This window comes from Drosophila willistoni (genome assembly GCF_018902025.1).
Source record: "Drosophila willistoni isolate 14030-0811.24 chromosome 2R unlocalized genomic scaffold, UCI_dwil_1.1 Seg167, whole genome shotgun sequence".
NCBI lineage: Eukaryota > Metazoa > Arthropoda > Insecta > Diptera > Drosophilidae > Drosophila > Drosophila willistoni.
In genome coordinates, this window is record NW_025814050.1 from 22,923,931 (window position 1) to 22,942,177 (window position 18,247).

At 35.1% G+C, this 18,247-nt stretch overlaps 2 protein-coding genes across 2 annotated transcripts in view; both read right to left on the reverse strand.

Annotated features, from left to right (window-relative positions):
• LOC6648244 (ATP-binding cassette sub-family C member Sur) overlaps nucleotides 1–18,247 on the reverse strand; it is a 53,045-nt gene that overhangs the window by 34,268 nt on the left and 530 nt on the right. The window contains exons 2-3 of the mRNA XM_047010515.1: nucleotides 7,194–7,468; nucleotides 6,920–7,095 (exon numbers count right to left, since the gene is read on the reverse strand). Coding sequence (XP_046866471.1) covers nucleotides 6,920–7,095; nucleotides 7,194–7,468 — 451 coding nt within the window. The remainder of the gene's footprint in view (nucleotides 1–6,919; nucleotides 7,096–7,193; nucleotides 7,469–18,247) is intronic.
• LOC124460172 (aladin) lies at nucleotides 768–2,322 on the reverse strand. Its single transcript, XM_047010516.1, has one exon. The coding sequence runs from the start codon at nucleotides 2,218–2,220 to the stop codon at nucleotides 865–867; it is 1,356 nt and encodes a 451-aa protein (XP_046866472.1). The 5' UTR covers nucleotides 2,221–2,322; the 3' UTR covers nucleotides 768–864.

Consider the following 18,247-nt stretch of genomic DNA (forward strand, 5'->3'; position numbering starts at 1 on the left):
CTTACCTATAGCCATCAAAGTGGAAAAACGTTTATGCTAAAAAGGCTAAAGTTTGCGAAAGAACGGCCTACAATCTTAGCATAGGAAATAACGAAGATATTGATCAAAGTCACTGTTTTCCACCGATCGTTTCTGTGGGAGCTATATGGATATAGTTACCCGATCTTTGTCAAACTCGGCACAGTCATTAACAGATAGATTAAACTAAGAAATGTTTAATTTGAAAGCAATCGCGTCAAAAGTAACGAAGTTATTGACAAAAGTCACTGTTTTCGAAAGATCGTTCCTATGGGAGCTATATGATATAGTCACCCGATCTTGATCAAATTTGGCACACTTGTTTATATGTGTAATTAACTCACCAATATTTAATTTCACGACAATAGCTCAGAAAATAACGAAGTTATTAAGAAAAGTCACTGTTCGTGACTTTGCCATTTGTATGTGAGCTATATGATATAGTAATCCGATCCGGCTGAATCCGAGATATACAACGCCTGCAGTATATACAAGCCTACATGCAAAATTTCAGCTCTGTAGCTTTAACGGTCTAGGAGAAGTTCGCGTCGATCCAGACGGACGGACGGACGGACGGACATGGCTATTTGAACTCGCCTCATCGTGCTGATCAAGAATATATATACTTCATATGGTCGGAGATGCTTTCTTCTATGCGTTGCACACTTTTGACCAAAATTAATATACCCTTTTTGAAAGGGTATAAAAAAGTTTCGTAAGCAATGCTTTGGTTGATCATTTAACACATTTCTTTTAATTTGCTCGTTCATGCGATTAACAAAAATTTAAATTCAACAATAACTAATCACAAACATAATTAACTTAATTTAACATTAACATCAACTTTCATTTGAAAACAACCATTTCCGATTCTGGTCCATATCCAATAGTCAAATAATTCGTCCACTTTAGTTGATTCAGATTCGAATTGGTTGACATGCGACTTAGAGCCTCCTCAGGACTTTGGGCGTTATAGACAAGTCGCTGCAACTGCCCCGTGGACCAAGCAATGACTAATGAACGTACAGGTTTCGATTGGCAGACGGTGAATTTCACGCAAGTCGGATAGACTTGCTCCTTCTCCGTGGAATTACCATTATATGTGACATAGTTTCGCGGCAAGATTCTTACTGGTAAAACTTGCGATAAAGCCAAGAAGCAGATTAGCACAAAAGGCTGATTCTTGAAAATAATGGCCATGTATATGTCTAATGGATCTATGGCAATAGACTGAATGTGACCACAGGCCCTGTGCTGACCAGAACAGGTAACACGATCCAAATCAGCCACTACCTGAGGCTTCCACAAGACGTCTGGATCTAAAACGACACCCTCATCGGGAAAAGCAACACAGGCATAGAGTAAGCAGCTATCCTTCTCCACGAAGAATAAATGAGATCCGCACTGTGTCCACGTGCTCGATTGTATGCGTTTCTCTGACAAAATGTTTGTCCCTTCAAATAGTTTCATGCCATCATATTTGCAGAATGAAGCTCCAGCATCGCTGTAAGCATAAAATATAAACCCAGGATCTGGGGTATAGCTCAGTAGGGAAAACCCGTTTCTACCACCCAACAGGAAACGCATTTTCTCTCCCATTTCCGGCTGCCAGAAAATTATGTTTCCACAGCCCAAGGAAGCACTGATTAAAATTAAGCCATTTTCAGCCCACGCCAAGGAAGTGACATACACATGTCGTTTATCGGTGAGCATTCTTAAGGTGTACCGATCCTTGTTCCGGCTCCAAAGACATATCCCTGCGGCACAACCCACCGCCAGCTCAAAGCATGTAAAGCTGCGGAAGGCCATACAGGTAATGTCCCTTTGATTTGCGTGATCCTTAAACTGAGTGCACGTTAATTCATTTTCATGCAAGAGCAACACCGTATCCATTCTTGTGGCCAAAGCGACATATATGAAAGGACTGCATGGATGGAGGGCAAGAAATCGTATGGACGCCTTCTTCCAATCGCGTATCTCGCTAGCTGCCTCCAAATCTTCGCCTGTTTTAACAGGATCTTCATCAAAAACGTAATCCAACCACAGCTCATGTATGTATTCAACGTGTGGATATATCCATTTACTAAAATTTTCATACTTTCGCTTTAGTTTTGCCCACATGGAATTAAATCTACAGCGCATTGCATAGCGTTGCCGTTCGTAAGCCAGTTCAATCTGTCCAATCAATGCAATCTGACCCATTTCTAAATTATAGAAAATTAGTTCAACTCAAACGAACTTACTCAATAAAATATTAATAAATAAATGAAAATTCCCCAAATCACTAATACTAGCATCAATTTGATGTTACAAACTAAGGTAACTTATATGAATCCCCGAATCGATCTTTAAATGTCAATCGCTTTGAATGAGCTCCGAAAAATATCGAACCACATCAACTTAAAATAGGTTATTTCAGAACTATCATTTGATATTTGTTCGTAATAAAAATGGACTATAAGTAAAACATTTTTCAATGATATAACACATGAAATGATAAGTGAAATGACACTCGTTATTGCGGCATGTGTTTTTATACCCTTGCAGAGGGTATTATAAAATTGGTCAGATGTTTGTAACGCACAGAAGGAGACGTTTCCGACCCCATAAAGTATATATATTCTTGATCAGCATGAGAAACTGAGTTGATATAGCCATGTCCGTCCGTCCGTCCGTCTGTACGAATGCGTTTTACTCAGTCGTCTTAAGAGCTATCGGGCTGAAATTTTTTTCGGGGTTTTTTATTGCCCGGGAAAAATAAAGTATGAAAACCATCAGGTTCGGACCAGTGTATCATATAGCTCTAGAAGAACTAGAAGAAACATTTTTATAAAAATTGGAGTATGCTATGAAATTTACATATGTGATAATTTTGGATATAAAACCCCAGATCCCAAAATTTGAATGTGATCGGATAAATATAACACAAGTTACAGTCAATAATAATTATAATAATAATCGGCTCTGCTCCCAGCTCTGCCGGCAGCGCTGCTTGCTGTCTACTACGTCTTTCGTCATCAACAGAGTACATGCATACACACAGACGCAACGCTACATCAACTGTATGTGTATGCATGCGTTGATTTGCTTTGAGAATGAGGGAAGAAGAACAAATTGTAAAATAGAGAGTAAAATTGTTTTGTTTGTATATTGATGAATTGAGTTGCAGAAAACAAACATGTAAAATTATTATTACCAAGGACTGCAAGGGTATATAAACTTCGGCATAGCCGATGTTAGCTTCTTTGATATTTAATATTGTAAACCTAATGTATCTTAAGGTTTATCATTCGTTCTAAGATAAAACCTATTAGAACCAAAATTTACTTATGTGAATTTAAAGAATTATGCTTGGTTTAAGAAAGAAAAAAACTTATATTAATATTTTCAGCTGCTCTGGTTATATCCAGTTTATGGCGATGGATTTTTTAAACATACCCAAATGAAATAATGCCAACAATTGTTAAACTTTCTCTTTTCCAGAAGCATATAAAGAAAGTGAAATTTAAAATGGGAAACATCAACCATGGATGTTTGTATATGGTTTACTTGTATATGCTGCTCGTTGAGCCATCCATAACTCAAGTGTGACTAAGCAACTGGTCTTAGCCCTTATCAAAGGACTTTCCATGTTGTCCACTCACACAGCTATACAAAAGGCAGAGTTGATGCCATTTTGTTTGGCTGCTTAGTTGCATGAGATCTTGCCACTTGCATTTTTTACTTCTGTTGTTGTTGTTGGTGGAATGCAACACGTTTTGTATGCTGCTCGACGCCTTAACAATGGCACTTGGCTTGGATGGTCGCTTGGCTGGCTTTTCTTTTCGCACTGGCCCCCTCTCTGCCTCTCCGCCTCTCCACCCACAACATCAACTTTTGTTGCACGAATTGTGCAGTGTTGTGTTGTGGCATTTGTGCACTTAAGCATCTCTAAACTCGTCGTTTTTGTGGCATATACACACCCACACACACACACTCAGTCGCTTCGTCTTACTCGGCATGCGGTCATTCATGCGCCGCATAGTAGCGCCTTGAAGTATGCTAAAGGCTTTTGCAAACTGACATAAATAAAATATTTGCCAAGTGCAGAAAATGCTTTGAGCATGAAACTAAATCTGCGCTTAACCTCAATTAAAATGTAAACATATTAAAATCCCAAAAGCAGCCAACTTCCCATCCCAACCTATCAATTCCCATGCCCTGACTGCACATCACCTAATCCCCTGTTAAATTAAATAAACCTTTTGCATTGTCATCATCGTCATCATCTTCATCCGCATCAGGCAGTCCGGATGCCTCTTCACTTTCTTCATCTCAACTATTTGCTCAGCTAATTTTACGCGAGTGCTTTCATCCAAAAATGCAAATGCTAGTCGCATTTTAACCCCTTCACTTACTTCCGTTTTTGCAAGGCACCAGGAGCAACAATAAGTAGCATCAACAAACAACAATAACAACATTAACGTCACCATTCTCCTAAATACTCTATCAAAAAAGAAATCTCGCCCAGGACTGTGAAATGTCGGCATTTATTTAGGCCGTATGCCTAGTTCGTTTCAACTTTTTTTATCCCCAGGATATACCAAAATTTCATTATATGTTTTAAAAAGGAAATATTTGGATTGCTTACTTTAGGGTTCAAAGTTCCCCCATTTCATAGCTACAGATTTACATATCGAAGTAGGCAGATTAAGATTATATTCAAACGTAGTTCCGCCAATAAGTCGCATTATCTTTAAATGTACATAGTATTGAATCACCTCTCGACGACTATTTTTTAATATACGTAATCTTGTGAATTCAATTAACTATACTAAATGTAGTGCTGGTTTTCATTATCAACAACAACGAGCAACCCATTGCAGGTCACACACCACAGATAAGACAGCAACTACTTGGGGAAGTCTCAGTATATAAAAGTAAATCATGCAAATAATAATTTTACTCTTCCTGAAATCTATCAGATGTATTAAATAAACTTATTCCTGTCCTTAACTATTTCAGGATATTATGACTTTTACTAAATGACTACTAAAATTGTGAAGGTAATGTTCTTAATCCGGACAAGTTTAGGATGGTTTGTTGTATATATTTCCTAACTTCTTTATAGTGTATGAGCTCTGTCGCATACTTTGCAGTTGAATTGCCGGCATTCAAAATTGTTTGCATTTTTGGGTTTCTGCTCGACGTGGCATGGAATTATTTAACCACCCACACCACTCAACTTCATCCGCTTGCTGCAAACTTCCTTTATTAACATTATGCACCCGAAACGTAATTTGGACTAAATCTTCCTGCCAGAACAACAACAGGAGGCGCAGTATCACGTAAAGAGGCATTTTGTCAATATCATGAGAACTTCCTGTACTTGGTGAGAATTATGAGCTGAACTTTATAGCATTTGTATTTATGTTTATGTGTTTGAATTTAAAACTTAAGAAATTACAAAAAATTATTTATTTATTCCGTCTGAATTTATTATGCAGAGAATGTGTTAAAGAAAGCTGCAACTGCTGAAATGACGCTTAAGTCGGTTTGATGATTTTTGTGATTATTTTTGACATTTTATTGATGAATAATATCTCCCATTTTATTGAGAATCTATTGAATTTCTATATTTGTGTTTCCTTTCCAGTTCACAATCCAATCCACAGCTTTTTGGGTTTAAAATATATGATTTGCTAGTCTTATGACTGTAAAAACGTGACATAAATTCAGCATCGCCATTATTTCCTAGTTTGAATATTTCTATATTTGATTTATAAATAAATAAGATTGTTAATTATCAATTGGTAAATGCAGCAAATCAAGAAATTAATATGTAAACCCATAACATTAAATACATCAATTAAGCTAAGTTAAGCTAAGTTCAGCTAAGTTTCATTTCCATTTTTTGCCTGCTCCTTGAATATGCATTTCAAGTTATAAATATTTAATGTTTGCATTTTTCTTCCAAGTCTCGCAATCACCTTAGAAACAGGCTTCAGGTTTTGTTTCTTTCAAAAATACTTTTTCTGCCTTCTTTCAGTTGTTTTTTTTTTTTTTTTGTCTGTCGTTGGGCCAACTTTCGCCGTGCGCCTCAAGGTATGCAACAGCATTAGTGCATTTGCAGCATAACAATGACGAGAGCGAGTTGCATCCATGTTGTGACCCGAAACCCGTCTCAACTCTAAACTGCAAATTTTATATGCTGTCCGTGTTTTCTTTTGTTTTGTTTTTCTTTTTTCATTCTTTCGCATTCTTTGCATAGCCAAAAAGGTAAACAGCCAAAATCGTCTAATGTAAGTTTAATGTTTTTATTTGCTTTGCTACTTTGGGTGGCGCTTATTGCTCTGCGGTCTCTCTAGTTGTATATGCCTTGAGTGTGATTATGTTCACGTACATTTGTATATGTATGTATGTATGACTGGGGAGTGTGTATCCGTGTCTGTTTGTGTCCTGTGTGGCAACTTTGGATTTCCGGACTCAAGCGGAAATAATGTCAAGCATGAGAAGACAACAAGCGAAGGTTTTCTTGAGCGTCGCTCGCTTGTTTGGTTATTCGGATTGCTTGAGATGTTTAAATATTTATCAGCTGTTTTTGGGGTTTCGTTATATATGTATGTTAATATGGAAACTGGATTTAAACTATACGTATTCTATATAAATATATGCATGTATTTTGTAAGCTCTTCAGATATCTAGTATAAGGACATGTTGCTAGCGTATGCGTACTTTGGGGAATTGAGTGTACGAAACTCGAAGGAATAAGAGTATTTTAAATTGATGACTTTTTAACATAGTTTTAGCAGAGAAACCAAGTCAAAAAATGTATCTGTTTTTATCCTAAAGATCCGATCTAATAGAAATACTAAAACTTTGAATTGTTAGTATCCTCATTTTACAAATAATTGCAACTCACCTCTTTATAAATTGTAAAGCCATCTACTGTGACCAAAGCAAGTAGACATAGGACGGTGATGACCTGAAGACATGTCTCGAGTTCAAATAAATCTTCATAATAGACCACCTCGGCCAGCTCATTCAGACGAAGAGCGAATATCAACAGCTCCACGGCAATGCTGGCGTACAAAAGGACTTTGAAATGAGAAATTGCTTGATTAATTCTGATGGCAGACGACAATTATCATACTGAGTCAGCCACAAAAGGCACACACACACACACAGACACACACCTGTCACCTTCTTGCGCTCCAGCACACGATGATAGCACATTAGCATAATTGTCAACAATGTGGCGGCCAAAGCGTTCCACACTGCTCCACTACCGATGACAATCAAAACATTTAGCTCTCTGAGAACCGCTGGCGACTGAAAAAGACGGTTCAACTCTTGGACACTTCGCTTGGGCGGCAACAGACTCCTGGCCAACTCTAGGCTATTAACGGCCAGCAAAAGCAGAGATACAGCTGCGCGTATATTGTGAAATGTTAGCAAAGTCTTATGACACCTGCAAAAAAAAAAAAGAAAAGAAAAGTGGAAACGGAAACAGTGTGTTAAATAGATTGTTGATAGAGGAAGAAGTTCCGGGGAGATAAAGAGACTTAAAATATATTAAAATACCAACAATTTTGAGTTTAATTAAGCGAAGTGCCAGACACCGAGACCCAAAACGTGGAGGGTTTCATAATTGCCGCAATTATATTCAAGTGCTTATGCTGGCGCAGTCAGTCTAGTCTGTCTTCCTGGCCCTCCCGCCCACTTTACGCAATGTATTCCCTTGCCAGTCTGTCTGGATTTGTTGTTGTCTACTTCATCGCTCTGTACATATACAGTCTCGTCTGTAATATATCAACAATCTGACTTGACGCGAAGTTTGATTGACTTAAAATATAATATTCGATTAGCTTTCAACCTTCCAGCCATTCCAATATTCATTCCAATCTCTCATTGAAATATTTTTTTAACTGAAATACCATTGCTCGTGGAATCTGATTTACTTTTGCAGAATTGACTTTAATAAACTTTAAAACTCTTCTTACTTTCCTTAAGATTCTCATGACTTCTCCACTTTTTGAAATTTACAACCACTTAATGTCAGTTGGAGTGCTCTAACCAATGCAAGTTTATTTATATTTATTTCACTTAAAGCTTCACAATACGCCCCTAAGAATATGTGTGTATATATTTAAGAGTCCTTCCTCTTGACTAGATTTTTCCACACAAAATATATTTAATGATGTGCAAAAATGTTGCATACTTTTTGGCTGGCGCGCGAACGTTTACACTTTTGCACATGGACCCATTTCCTTTGGATGGCGAAAGCGGAGGGGGAATATATAGTCAAAATGGTAAGAGAAGGGGAACATAGTAAACCTGCGTCTGCATTGCTGTTGGAATATTATTTATTGCAAATACTGTTGCATACAATTTGGCGCAATGGAGCGCCAAAGCAGTAGAAGGCAAAATACAATAAAAGAGAAAAGATAGGAGGAGCAGACCTCCTCCGTGACAGGGACAGGAACAGGGAGTCAGAGTCTGGCCACAGTATGAGAGAGAGGGGGGAGAGGTCCAGGATGGGCAGTTGGTTAGTTTTGCCGAGTTCCCCCCAACTAGGTGGCTGGATTTTAATTTTTTAACGCTTATACACAAAAATAAAAAGACACAAGTGCTTTATTTTCGCAGCATTTTATTTATTGAGTTCAATTTTTATGCCCACAGACTGTCTATAAATTTAATGAAAAATGTCTGTCTTGACAGCCAATGTGGGGTGAGTGGGGGGTGAGTGGGGGGGGGACGCGGAGGAAGAGGAGCAGGTGCAGAGGAGAATCCCCACAACCAACGCTTACATATTAATTACTTTTTGACCGCTCTAAAAATGCATGAATAATTGATTTCAATTTCTCTGAAAAATGTTTTCTATGTGTGTGTGTGTGTGTGTGTGTGTGCGTCTGTGTGTATGCAAGTGCATTTTTCGGTTTTTGTTCCCATTTAGTTTTTGTTGATGTATATTTAAATGCAGTAAACAAAACAGCAACAAGAAAACAAAAAGAATCCTATAAAATTGTAATACACTATAGAAGAATGTTAAAAGAGTATATTTAAATTGCCCAGATGTTTGCAATGCACAAACTATGAAAACAATATCCACTTTACGAACGATGTTTTTCACAGATTCATTATCGATTTGGACCGATCAGATAGAAATCATTCTAAAATGGCAATTTCTCGGCTTGTGTATAACTAGCTTCTTTTCTTGCCATTCGCGTTGTATGTATCAGCATGAGAGATATTCCCAGAGGAATCAGCATTAACACCTTGTCAGACCTAATTATAATATTATAATCATTCCTCATTGTATACCCTCAGACGCAGCTTATGACAAAAGTAAAGAGCATCTGAAAGTTCAGTGCAGTTGTCGACCAATTCAATCTTTTAGTTCGCTTTTTATTTGCAGCACTTTAGTTTATATTTGAAATTTTTTATTGATGAATCCTATATATTTGTTTGCACTTATTGTATATAAAATTAATAGTCGTTGATTGGAAATAGTTTATAATTTGTATGTGTTATCGAAGAGAAACAATGTGTGGAAATTCGTATCATTTATTTTCATTTTTTTCACTTTGTTTTTTGTTTTTGGCCTGCCATATTGATAAATGTTTAATGATGGAAATTCAATTTGTTCATTGAGAATGTTTTGAATAAAGGTCAGTCATTTTGTAGGTCAGACATGAAAATGGCATTTTTCTCTCAACATTCCGAAAGCGCCTTCAAGACGAAGAAAAATCGAATTTCAAACAATTGGAAATATCTTACCTAACATATGCCTTGGAACCTGCTTGAAAAGTTGCAAAGTGTTTACAGCTAAAACCTGTCAAAGTCTCTCATCGTTACATAATTTTCAATACTCATCTCTCGAAATATATTACAAACTATTAATTAATTTGAAGAAATTGTACAAAAAAATATAAAAGTGCAAGTAACAAAAGAAAATATCTAAAAAGTCAGCGAAAAACTCAAGTGTTGAAACTTAAAAGGAAATGAAATACTTATAATGAATTTGAATTACAAAATATAACTATATGTCTAGCTTAAAGGCTTTAAGATCATAAAGAACTAAGAGTATTTATTTTTAAATTGTTAAAATTTCAAATAAAATCAAATGAAGGAATGACCAAATCATTAGAATAAATGTAGTCTCGATATAGAAGTTTTATTTTGTCAGTCGATGAAAATCTTATTGTTATCTGATCCTAAACCAAACCTTCTAAGGCTAATTTGTATACATTTTCATTTAGTTTTGCAATTTTCTCTAGGGTTAAAAATGGAGTGTGTCATATCTATTGAATGAAATTTCTAGATACATATTTTGATCACTAAATCAAAGTGAAGTCATCGTTAATAACCAAAACCAACTCAATCCACATTTCAATTTGCAAAAATCATCATCATCTTAGCATTGCACTGCATTTGATGACTTTATTACATTGGAGTTTGCCCCATTAGAACATGTGTGTGAAGGCCTCCTTGTCTCGGCCAAAAAACTGACGGCACATTTAACCAGCTGCAATTGCAATAGAATGGAAAATAATAATGCGTTTGCCTGGTTTTGTTTTCTTGTTTCTCGAACTGAAAGGAACCATGGCCAACACATTTTAATTGAAATTTATTGTTGTTGCTGTAGCTGGGAAACGTGTAGTGCAAGTTTTGTGTTGCTCTTGTTGTTTTGTAAGTGTGAAAACGGCAGTTTTTGCACCTCATCTGAGGCCGTTTTACATCGAAAAATATAACTTTACTCCACTCTTCGTCCGCCTCAATGTCTGAAGTTTGGTTTCTTGGCTTTTAGCCAGTTTATGCACCCGCCGCAAGTGTGGCAAATAGGAAATCAAATAAAATTTAAAATAGCTCAAAATCCCGCTCTCTCTCATACATATGTACACATAAAGCACGCGGCAAATGTTCCAAAAATACCCATTATACGAGAAAATTGCATTGAAGTGCAATTGCAGATGCATCACAGAGAGCCGGAGAACGAATGGTCCGCCCCCTCCACATGCCCTTTGGCACGGGTCTCTAACAATAAGCTATATCTCAAGTGCCGGATGTATTATAGCTATCGATAGCTGATTTTTTATGAATGAGCACTGAGAATAAGAGCAACAGGCAAACTACCAAGTGCGAGTGCAGTGTGTAAGGAAAAGTAGTGGGAGTTCGGTGTGGGAATGGGAGGAAGTGAGTTGAAGTGGCAGTAGTTGAATTGAGTGTGTGCATCGGTGCATTGTTGTTTTATGCATTTCATTCAAACTGTTTATTGCTGCTTATTTTGATTTTCTTTTCGCTTGTGGCCCGTGCTCTTGCATTACAAGTGCAAGAAGTACTAGATCGAGATTGTAGGTACTTAAATAATGATTCGATTAGTTCCGGATATCAATGATATTTTAAATGCTTTCAAAGTGGCATTTAAAGTGGCTAAAAATCAAAGAGGGTCCCCATAAATAAAATGTATTTGAGCATAAGAAGTGTTATTTATGTTCCTTTCTAAGCAAAATTTGATCTATTAGATTGTCAAACGCTTTAAAACCTTCAATCCTTTTAAGCCATTGTAATAAGTAGTTTTCCAATTATACCTAGAATCTCATGTCTCTCAACATCTACTGAGAAAAACTTGCGAATTTACTGGGATATAGATTTAAGGCATAGAAGTGCACCAACATGGTAACTGACCTAGTCAATGGGTATTCAAATGTTCCAAAACTTCAAAGACTCAAGATATCGATTGACTTAAAACAGACCCATTATAATGATAGCGCAATGCGATCAATAAACAAATTTAAATTTACTAGTCAATAAAACTTCTTGATAAGAAGTTAATTTTATTGCTTTTAATGAAAAGAAGACAAAAGATTACAAGAAAATTACTTCAATTAAAAACATTCTAAAAAAACATCCGCTTAGATATTTGGATTAATAAAAAAAAACTTTTTTCCCAATTCCTCCATATCTATGATCAAAATTGGAATTTCATTCAACAATTGAACTGAATAAGTAAAAACTCACTCTAATCAACTTTAATTTTAATATTGAAATACTCCATTGAAAAGGGTTGAATCAAGCAAACAAATATTGAATAATCGATGGGGACGAATTGAACTGAACCTGAAAACACGATAAACATCAAGAGTGTAATCATTTATAAGCCATTACGGGTATTTACGCACAATTGCTCCAAATTCTTTGGCATTAAACTGTAATATCGTCAACAATTTTGTATATATGCATTATATGCACACACACAACACTTCAATTATGTGCCCATAGACAAACATAAATACATAAACATGTAACTAAAATTGCAGCATCGACTTTGAGATACTCTGTAAGCCAAACGAAATGTAATTGAAATTATTCATTTCAATTTTCCTGGCTCTTTTGAATCTGTTTTCCCCAAAATTTAACACAATTACCCATAGTGCCAAGAGCAACAGTATTGGAAAATCCATTAAAATATATAGTAGATACAATTTAGTTAGTCATTAGTCTATCTATGACATTCTAAACAAACCCATATACTCCACTTGACGCTACATTCATCAAGGGTATAAAAATATGACAACAAATATTCAAAATGACAATGCGCACAACTGTTTGATTGTTTATTTATGTATTTGCCTACACACTAACAGCTGGGTCGGACGGGCCTGATGAAGATATATGATCACATATTGAATGACCAGTGACCAATGACCAGTGACAAGTAATGACCAGGCAATGTTCCAGTCCTCACACGATGCAACTGAGCCAACACTCAGAGAGCATGCGGCTCATTTCATACATTTTCATACACTTGCCGATGGATGACAAGACGAAAAATAACCAAAACAATTTTCAACAACAAGAGTAAAAACCAAATTCCAATGAAAACTCGTGCGGGGCTCTTGAATAATTTTTGTTTGCGCACACACACACATGTGTGTGTTTGTATGTATTCTTTTTTGTAAACTGGAGTAAACTTTTATTAATTGAGCATGCATATGTGGCGAATGGAGGCGACGATGTGGACTGTGCCATCATCGGGCCTCATCTCATTTGGCTAACCAAAATCCATAGATTCACAGTAGCCGAAACTGCAATACCCTTTAAGACACTTGATGATTCACAAAAGTGTCTTGGGATGGCCAATGAGAAATAATCTTTTAAACCCATAATTATATATAATTCATGAATGAATTTTGAGATAAATTACATATGTATTGGAGAGTAGCCCCACTCTCGATGCATTTTTTTTTAATCCTTCATATATCCTGATCGGGAGCTTGTGTCCTCTCATATGAGCACTTAAATGAAAGGTTCATTCATTGTCCAACTATTGATCAAAGATACGTTTCGATATAATTTACCGTTACAAAGCTATAGCGATTTTTTCAAACATACCCCAAATTGGCGTTGTCAAAAATCGCGTTGTCAAACTATCAATAATTAGTTTATATATCGGACTTTTATTCAAATATAGTTAATATTTTAAAACGCCATTATTAAATTTCTACTAGTGCGCCACTTTGCCCCACCCTCAGTTTTAGCATTTTAAACTAAATATTTTAAAACTGTGTGAATTTAAAAATAAAAACGAAGTGCACACCATAAGTTAATATATGTCGGAACCTGTTTTAGTTAACATCTATGAAAATTAAAAATTTATTTAATGTTTTTCAATGTTTTTAAAACCGTTTTTCGGCGAAAAAAAATTGATTTTTGAGGCTAAAAATTACATAATCACAAAAATTTCGGATACTCAAATTGGATACGTCTAAGTTTATTATCCAAATATAGGCTACCAACATGCGATCTTAGGACACTTATCACTTTTTGGATCGTGCTATTATATTTCAAGATAATTCGACTGCGCCGGTTTGCACCATGCGCCGATTAACCCCACTTTCCCCTATATAGTTTTAGAAAATGACACAAATGTGTGGGAGAACAATTTTTGTTGGATTTTGTTCCCAAATATTTGAAAAGGATTTTGCAAATGTTCCATAATTTGACCTCATTTACTACCTACATTACACTTTTCTCGGCTAACTCTTGAGTATTAAGCATTTAAAGTTCTCTAGTTACTTCATAGTAAACAAGAAGATTCGACATAAATATTGACGGATTTTAAGTTGGCTAACGTGAAAACTTATTAGAGTTAATACATTGAGAGCTTGTGAAAAGAGTGAAGGAATATGTAACTGGCCTGCTCCCACAAGATCTTTGAGACGGATCCCTTCTTTTAGGTGAATATTTTCGTTACTGAATAGCCATGAATATAAACATATATACTAAACATAAGTATATGGTACTTGTTCAACTGCAAGAGTTCAGTACATTCTAATTGAGAAGAGTATTTTTGATTCGTTGAACAAATTCAAGTTCTTAATTCCTCGAATCAAAGAGATATACCCAGATGCATGTCTGTATGTATATACCTACATACATATATACTTTGTTTAATTTTTATTTTTTTGTGTGTTGACTGATGTGTCACGGCTGTCAGTAAATAATTCAAATGATTTTGCAACTAGATTTAGATTTCATGTCTTTTGTCGACGCTAAATGAAAATGTATCTCCTCGTATATGTAAGTTTGTTTGTATATATATATTTATATCTGCATCCAAGGGAATCTAAGCACAGTCGGTCATTTAGTCATCATTTAGGTGGAAAATTGTCTGGGGATGTCATAAATTGGGGAAAATTTTCAACATTTATTATGTCTTTGGGAATTTACAAAAAAATTAAAACCAAATTGAGTATATATACTTAGGTACTATTGTTTATTTGGAAAAATAGCAAAGTATTGTTAATTTATCATTCTATATATCAGAGGCGTAGCAAGAGGGTAATGTAAAGACTTTTGAATTCAAGTTTTGAAGTTCAGTTAAGGAGTCGAACCTTAGTTTGTTTAACTAATGGAGTCTTACCTATCGATATATTCAATGCCAAATTGTATTTTCCCCCCTAAATAAAAGTTATACTCCCCATCCATGTAATCACAATTCCTTTTCCACATTTCTCTATTTTTTTTTTAATTCAGAATGTCTTTCGGTTGTTGCTGTTTTTCGAATCTGTCGCATCGTTTGGAACACAAAAACAGCTGGCAAGCAGCTAGCGCCGCATGAGTAATATGTCCATCGTGCCACATCGTTTCCCCTTCCCGCCACCCACCCACTCGGTCACTTTATCCCCTCTGGCAGTCAAGCTACTGTATGCTACCTCCACCCACTGTATTAAATATACAAATCTGCTGCTTTTGCATTTTGTTTATAAACGCATGCGCTAAATTTAAACAAAAACGTTCTCAATTTTGTTTATCGGCAGCAGCAGTCGAAACACAAAAAAAAAGAGAAATATGTTTTTAGTCAAGTTTTAGTATTTAGTCAAGTGAACAGGCCACACCACAAACAAGGGTGAGGAGAGGTGGTTCAAACCTCACAACTGATCTGAATCAAAAGATATACATATATCCCAAAAGCTAGTGAACTTAAGTTGCTGCCAGGTGGTCTACTCTTTGGCACGATGACGCCACCAAACACATGCCACAAAATGATTATGATAAATCGCCGCATATGAGTCTCATCTGGGGAACATTCCAATATATAATATACATACATATATCTTTACGAATTCGTTAACCATTCAATAGATATCTGCTCAACGAGATTTGCTATAAACACAGAAAAGAAAATGAAATCAGAGTTCTCTAAGTGGCATGAATGAAAAATCAAATCAAAATCGATATGAAAATTTAATTAATCATTTTTAACCTCTCATCCACATTTCATTTTCCGAATAGTAAACTTATCAGTAAAACATCTAAATGAAAAATGGTTAATCCAATTTGATTTTATTTGTTCAGAGTTTCTAAAAATTGAAACTTCGTTAAGGATAAGCACATAAAGGCACCTACGAAATACTTGTCAAAAATAAATTATTTTTATTTCACTTTCTTTGCAAATTGAATAGAGAACTGAACCACCAAAAAATAAAAAGGACTATCTAGAAGATCAAAGAAACGAGAATGCACAATTTAGTTACACATTTATATTTTGAATTATGGAAAAGATGCTTTGCAACATTTTCAGTCCACTTTTGAATGAGGATTTGAATGAAAAGTCTTCTTCCATGTTAAATTCATACAAATATTACAGCCAATTCCGCGATATGTTAATATAGAAAAATTTTTCTTCACATCTATGCAATTTGGATTGGTAATGGAAACGTCTGTTATAATATTAATTTACGAAATTACTGTTGAAAGTTCGAATAGAATCGACGTGGAATGTGCATCTGAAATATGAAGTAAATAATATGTTGCTTCTATATTGAGCAATATGATTTATCACCTTGGCTTTGGAATGATCCAACTTAGCCATCTGTCGGGCTGCAATCAATCCTTGACGCGCTTCATCCTTCATCTTGGTCGAACTTCCCCGCTGGTGCAGGGCACGTCCGATCATTGGGACCACGGTGCGCATCAAGATCGGCATAAATCCCCGAAGTGGAGCAGAAGCCATTGTGTAGAAAGAAAATTTGGTTGTCTTTGTTTTTTTAATGTAATCTAAAGGATCTAAATAATTTCACTATCAAAAAAATAACTCTAAAAAATAAAATAAATTTTGTAGACAGTAGAGAAATTTTAGGTTGTGCACAAATGAAACTATAAAATATACTGAGCAAGTAACGTGTAGAGCTCCAGTAGGTCGAATGAGAACTTCAAGCAACGGTTGCTTAGATTGAATAAAATTTAGTGATTTTTGACGTTAATCAAAACTGGCCTACTTGAGGCGAAGCCCTTTGCACTAATTCTGATTGCGCCCAAGGGCAGTTTTTCTTTTAATAGTTTTAATTAAATTTTATATAAAATGAGTCAATAGTTTCTTGGCAGATCATTTGCTTCTTATTCATCTTTAATATATTTAAATTCAATTGTATTACAGCGAAAACATATACATAAGTTATGACGAGATGTTTCTATTCACTAATTTTAAAAAAATTATAAACTAAAGAAGTAAAATATTTCAATAAATAAAATATTTTTGGAGAAAAAACAATGGAAAAACAATTTGTTTGGTATTATCTTTAAAAGCATATAAAACACACCCTTTAAATGTTCATATATTTATTTAAGTCTCAACAATTTGTAAGAATTCTAATTGTAATACTTCTTTTTATTAAAGTCTGAACAATTGGTTTGGTTTCCCAAATTGGTCAATCATCTCATTTCCATAGAATAGAATGACTGATAAACAAATTCTTATCTCTCTGGTTGAATCATACGAGACTAGAACATAGGTCATAATGTTAACATTTTGCACAGATTTCTTGCTTCTCTGCAAAACAAACAAACTTTTCTTTCGCAACTCATATAAAAATGGAAGACCGTGTCAGAAAGATTTCAACGGAAAAAAGTCTGACAAGTTTGGACGTTTTCAGTCTTGTCAAGAGAGATCACGAAGAGGCCAATTGTTTGATCTAGCCCAAGTTAAGTTCTTCGAAATGTTATTTGTATTGTAATTTAATTTGAATCATTAATAATTATATACTTTTTGGAAATTTATTTTAATTGTTATGGTATACCGTAAGAGAAAAATGGCTATGACTGCCTTTCTTAATTGCTTTGGAAGATCTCAATTGTATTTTGTTTCTTTTCTTATTATTATTTAACCTTTTAAGATCTTCCATAAAAACGTATAAGTATATTTTTTTCGGATTGTTAGACTTTACTTGTAATTTATGTGAATTTCCTGTAAAAAAAAAAATATTGTTCTTAAAAATCACTTTGAAATTGATGATAGGAGCTAAAAGTTAAAGGAAACTCGTTAATTCTTCTTGCCATATAAAAATATGTTTTCTTGACCGTTTATAATATTCATATCTAAATATATTGGCCAACAATTTCTTTTCGATTGCAAAAAATAAAACTGAAGCGAAGAAAACAATTTAACATATCACCTAAAATCCAAATTAGTAGAGTATTGGATTACAGTCATCATTTCCATCATCGTTTCCTCATAAAAAGAATAATAACATGGCACACACATTGATGAAAAACAGGAGTTTTTACCATACTTATCGGGTGGAAAACTTTTAAAAAAAATCAAATATCTATCTACTACAAAACAGGAAATATTTCAAAAAGCGAAACAGCGATTTCGTAATGCACCACAAAAAAAAGACACATCGTAAAACTAACAGTGCAGACTGTGCAATTTTTAAGTGTTTAACTAAATTAGCATAGGCTCGAG